The sequence below is a fragment of the Montipora capricornis genome, unplaced genomic scaffold (assembly GCF_036669925.1).
Source record: "Montipora capricornis isolate CH-2021 unplaced genomic scaffold, ASM3666992v2 scaffold_508, whole genome shotgun sequence".
Lineage (NCBI taxonomy): Eukaryota > Metazoa > Cnidaria > Anthozoa > Scleractinia > Acroporidae > Montipora > Montipora capricornis.
Genome location: NW_027180248.1, coordinates 109,502 through 115,501, shown reverse-complemented (window position 1 = coordinate 115,501; position 6,000 = coordinate 109,502). Strand labels below are relative to the sequence as shown.

At 45.4% G+C, this 6,000-nt stretch overlaps 1 protein-coding gene across 1 annotated transcript; it reads left to right on the top strand.

Annotated features, from left to right (window-relative positions):
• Window positions 1-616: 616 nt before the first annotated feature.
• LOC138036876 (interaptin-like) lies at window positions 617-4,732 on the top strand. Its single transcript, XM_068882932.1, has 2 exons — window positions 617-2,224; window positions 2,588-4,732. The coding sequence occupies exons 1-2, from the start codon at window positions 617-619 to the stop codon at window positions 4,730-4,732; spliced, it is 3,753 nt and encodes a 1,250-aa protein (XP_068739033.1).
• Window positions 4,733-6,000: the final 1,268 nt, after the last annotated feature.

Here is a 6,000-nt window from a genome sequence, read left to right as displayed (position 1 = left end):
ACCAAACCTTTTTGTCCTATGTTGAGATCGATGTGACCTGGTCGGAGATGAAATCGATGCATGCAAGTTTCTGTGCGTCCAGTGCACGCATTGCACACCATTGAGTGGTGAATACTGTAAACATCGGGAAACTGCATCAAGCGCATCAACCAGTGACCGGCTGGCATGGTTGAACATAGCACGGTCATGACCACTTGCCGGTTGATCAGATAGGCCATGGTCGATGCTACGGATTCCTTTCGGTTAAATCCAGCTTCTTCTATCACTGCTACATCTGGAGATTGACCTCGTCCACTCTATTAAAAAGAAAGAACAAACAAAATCGACTGTTGTTATTTTTTATCTCGATGCATCGCAGGGTGACTGGGGGTTAATTAAGTGTCATGGCGCGTGCAACGACGACAACAGCAACAGCAACGCTATCGGAAAAAGAGGTGACTCGGTCGATCTGGATGGACCGAAGTCACATTCTCAGGCCCTCCCCTCCGGTTAATCTCTTGTCACAGTTGAAGGAATACGAGAAATGGGCGAGTAACGATTTCGTTCTCCAAAGAGCCAGGGAGAGAGAGGGTATGTTTACCAGCCCCGGGGCTAGCATCACCGCTCAATTGCAGCAATGTCTCGCCAAGGACTTTATTGCGGTGAACGAATCGCTGGGGGTTTTTGCCTGCCTGAAGCACATGGTGCCGCGATGCAGCTAAGACGAGAAAGGATGCACGACGATCAAATATGTCAAGAGATTGCAACACTCGAGAATGTTCTTCGGTATGCGATGGTGCGTGCAACAAAGGATGTCAATCAAGAGTTGGATCAATCTTCGATTGAAAACATGACACTCGATCGATTTGTTGCACTTTATCTGATCGGTCCTCGTCGACTCGTCGCACGGCTAAGTGATCCCCAATATAGTCCAAACGACGAAAAACACACACGGGTTCTGCGCGAACTTTGTGGAAAAATATCGGAACAAATGGGGCATTCGGTGATGGCAACAGCGGCTGCTAAACGGACGGAAGAATTGATTTCTCGTCATCGCCAAGATATTTGGTCGAACGGTGCAGCCATGGTACCCGGTATTCAACAGGAAGGGGTACCATCCGTGAGTGATGGTCTTTCCGTTTACCAGCCCTCTATATTGGATGGTTCTTGGACTGCCGGAGAAAATGTGGAGGACATAGACAGCGAAATAGACGAGAGCGACCAAGAATATCACAATGATCAAATTCACCTGGAAAGTCAAGAGGACGATGGCGAAATTAGCGACGATAATGGCGAGATGTTCCAGTTGTTGCAAGAAAGAGAAGCAAGTGAAACAACAAAATACACGCCTGGTATGTTACCTGTTAGCAAATTTCTTACACCGAGCGAAACAAGTGATTCGCTTTCCACTTATGCTCCATCTTCTTTGAGTAGATTTTCCAAGGCAACGAAACAGAGAGAACCAACGATGGTGGAAGATATAACATTGTCAAACGACGACGGCTACGACGAACGTTCTACGTACACCGCGTCAAGTTTAAGTAAGCATCTTAATCGCGAAAGAGACAATGCTCCGCCCGTTCTGGACTCTTCACTCCACCATCACGGGCAGCCAGGGTTAATTTCTGCCGAACAAATGTCCAGGAGAGACGACGAGAAACTGACGCAGTACAATCCTTCGGAATTTAGCGAGTTTAACATGCCTCGACCACTTCCATTAATCAACACCGATGCTAATCACCTCTCGTTTTTACCCTCTATCGTAGAAGATGAAGACGATGACGACCCCATTCGATCTATGGCTAGTGCGGGAATCGAGCAAACGGCACAATGGGTAGCCGGTGCCATTGCCTTGACACAAGACGACCAAAATATCGCCCAGAAAGGAGCAGCAACCAACGCTCTGATGGTCGATAACGAACGTCTTGCCCAGACACTCTCCGTTCATCGTGCTAGCGAGCATGGCTTGACATTTGTTCTTACTCAGGCTCAAAAGGAGTTGGGACAAACCACTGCCCAGTTGGTGGAACAGAGAGAAATCACCAACCGACTACGACAGACACTCGATGACCAAAATATCCAATTTCGATATGAAATGGACAAACTCCAGAACGATTTGAAGACACAGGAAGAGATCGCAAACCAAGCGCAAACTGCATTGAACGAGTTACGAGAACGATTAGCAAAACAAGTTGCCGAAGAAGGAGACCAAATGCGCGTCCACCGAAACAGTGAGGAAGGGTTGGTATTGCAGCTAACCCAAGCTCATACCGAATTAGGGCAAGTTCACGTTTTGTTGAGAGAGCGAGAAAACACCATTGATCAACTAAATCGGACACTCGAAGAACAACGTAACGATCACGAACGAGCATCGCAACAATTTCAACAACAAACTGTAGAGGAAGAAAATCGAACTCGTGTCCATCGCACCACCGAGGAACACTTAATGTCACAGCTGACACATGTTCATACCGAGTTAAGGCAAGCTCACACTCTATTGAAAGACAACGAAAACACCATTCATCAACTACAACACATAGTCGACGAAGAACGTCACAATCACGAACAGGCATTATAACAGTTTCAACAAGAATTGCTTACACAACAGGAAATTGCGACTCAAGCACGAAATGCATACGAAACATTTAAAGTGAAAAATACACAGCACGTGGAAGACATCGAAGCACAAGCCCGTCAAACTATCGAAGAGCTAACTAGAGAGTTAGAAAACAGAAAGAGTCAGATTGCTGAATTACAAAATATTAGACAAGAAGTTTTGAATGCTCAACAGGCGACAGAAAACGAACTAGTTGCAGTTCGGGCACAATTAGAGAAGAATAATCAGGAAGCTGCAACTTTACACGACGAAAATAAACAATTGCAAACTCGTGTGGTACAAATTACCGAAGATACCAATCAAAAAGACGGCGCAATTAGGGAATTACAAACGAAAGTTCACACCATTATCGATAATTATGAACTCGCGAAAGAAGAAGCAAAGAGACTCTTTCAGGAGCAACGCGGATACCAGGATCATATTCAAATCCTTCAAAACAACGTACGTGAATGCACGAGACTCGGTGAAACGCGCATTGCAGAATTATCTAAACAGAATAAAGATATCCAAGACGCTTTCCATAGATCGAATAAAGAAAAAGATGTCTTATCACGTCTAGTAGAATCAAATAAACAAAGTCAGCAAAACACAGATGACCAAAAGGATCGGCAAATTCTAATGACCGAGGAAGCGCGTCAACGATTAGAAAATGACTTACAAGAGACGAGATTGGAAGTCATCGACAAACAAAAATTGATCGACGAAGTGTTACCGGTGATCTCGAGGCTTCGTGACGTGGTTGAAACGAATCAACAGCAAAAACAAGCGATTACGGAATCTGATATACCTCGTGTCGTAGAGGACGTAACCACTGTTATACGCGAACAAGAGAAACGGTTACAAAATACCTTTCGAGAACTCGCTCATTCTATCGGAGTCGTAGATACGAACGGGATACACGACCTCGTTCAAAAAATTCAAACAGATCTCAAAGCCACCAGGGAAGCTTTGGTCCATCTTTCCAGAGAGGAGGACAGCGATAATCAATCCGACATATCGCGAATGCCATCAAGTCACCTCGTGCGATTGGCCCAGGAACGTTTTGCACAGATGGGCGAAAGAGTGAAACAAACAGATCACACCCTCGATGCACTCAAAAAAATCACGAACTCCGATAGATCGGACGATGTAATCAAACGAATGCAAGAAGTGATGAAGGAAAAGAACGCTATACAAGATGGACTGAAACAACTGACAGACACTGTCGTGTCTTCTTCGTCCGTTGATTTAATTAAAATAGCACAAGAGAAATTCCGTTCGCTAAATCAACTGTACAAGGAAGCATCGAGCGAGGTGAATTCCCTACGACGACACCTCGATGAATTACAGGAACAGTTTGAAAAACAGAAGACGGAGTACCTACGGAAAAAAGAAGACTACCTGCGAGAAATCCAGGAGTTGAGCTCGATTGTCACTCGGGTTGACTCCGAAAAATCTCAAAAAGCTGATCAAAACAGAGAGTTCGAGATAACACTAAATGCATGCAAAGAAAACCTCACACGAGCGATCACCGAGTGCGATCTCATCTCTGATGAAAAACAAAAGATAGAAGAGAAGTACACACGATATCAGACCGAGTGCTATGAACGATTTTTGGATTTGGATGCAGAAATAGAGCGTCTTAATCGTGAGATTAAACAAACGAAAACTCGTAACGAGGAACTAGAACGAACGAACAAAGATCGAGAGTCTCTTCGTACAGAGGAAAAACTCGAGTATGAAACCAATCAGCAGATTCTCCAAGATCAGATAGGAGAATGTCAGAATCAACTGCATCTAGTCGAGCAGAAGCTCGATCAAAAAACCAAAGAATATCGTCAATTGCTCAGAGAACACGAAAACGCACAAATCGAATGGCAAAAACAAGTGGATTCGTTCAACATACAACTCGATGAAGCGGCACCTAGCCGTCTCACAGAGATCCGCTTGGAACGCGATCAGCTGACACGCAACGCTAGCGAGTTGGAAGCTCGGTTGCAGCACTTGCAAGAGATTCACCAAGAAAGAGACCGATTGGCTTCTCTCAACGAACAATTGACAAGACAATTACAAGAACTTCGAGAGGCTCGACGGCCAGACCATGGAACAACTACAACGCCACATAGCGCATCTCGAAAACGAACTAAGAACGGCTAATCCGTCCATGGAATACCAAGATGATACACCACAATTTGAAGAAGACGACTTACTAGGCGTGTCAGAAACATCTCGCCTATCCCAGATACCATCGATGCAAACTTCAAGAGAGATGGAAAAGCGCTTACAAGACCTGGGTAATTTGATTGCAAATAGAGAGTTAAGATTGATCCAACTCGACGGAGACGTACACGACCACGAAAGTCACTTGTTGACTCTCGGAGAGCGCATAGAGGAAGCCGAAAGGATTTTAGCAGAATTGCACGACCAGTTGCATGGTACACAGATTGATACCCATCCTGGTTCGTGGAACGAAGGTGATATTAGCGACGTCACCACGCCACCGACGTCACCTCTGTTCGAAGAGGTTACACTCGATCAATGGAAGGAGCGATTTCCGATGATGAAGCGCACATCACGCTACGACAATACAAAGCGCTGGGTATTAGCATTCCAAGAAACCGAGGCCGTTCGTTGTAATTTTGAGAGACTCGATGGTCTCTTAGATCCACGCGCGAAATTCTATCACCGCGAACATTTGAACGATATCGTAAGACAAACCATAGCTTTCGTCGTGGCCTTACGAAGTGAAACGCCAATAAATAACAAACGGCTTGTCAATGATTTGCGACCGTTCGATAACCTTCAGCGTCTCGCCGTTCGAGCTAAGAAATATGCTCTCGACAAAACGTTTCGCTTGGCAACTGTGTGCGAGTTCGTGATTTTAGATATTCGACATATTCCGTACGAGGGTGCCGTTTTACAGAGATACTGTGAATTGATCATAGAATTTGCAATGTCGGTGACATTTTCCTGGCGTACTTCTGCCATGCAACAGAGGCAGCGTTTGGTGGTCACCGAGTGTCTTCTCGCTGTGGACGACCCGACTGCCGTCGTCGTAAGATTCGAGGATTCTCCATTTCAGAACTTCGATAGGATGGAGTTGTTCCAGGAGTTGGCATCGCGTTTGGTCGAGATAGGTACAGGGGTGACCATACACGTCCCAGTAGCGATTGACCGGCTTCCGTGGACACCTCGAGAGAACCTCGTAATGGAATTCGAAGGTGAAATTCCTGCCTTTGTTCCACTAGGTTCGGTGGAGGAATATTTGAACCAGGTAACGAATGTAGTGCCCGAATTGATACACGTTTCGCTTAGCGAGACAATTAACGATATGCACCCAGAATGTACATACTTACAGATGCAAGTGTTGTCGTCTTCTATTGACGATTTTGTGCTTGCGGTGGGACAAAAGAATGCATGGGTCA

Coding starts and splice junctions, on each gene's coding strand:
- LOC138036876 (XM_068882932.1), top strand. CDS start 617: ATGTCTCGCCAAGGACTTTATTGCGGTGAACGAATCGCTGGGGGTTTT. Junction 2,225..2,587: donor GAAACAGTGAGGAAGGGTTG/GTATTGCAGCTA, acceptor CTTACACAACAG/GAAATTGCGACTCAAGCACG.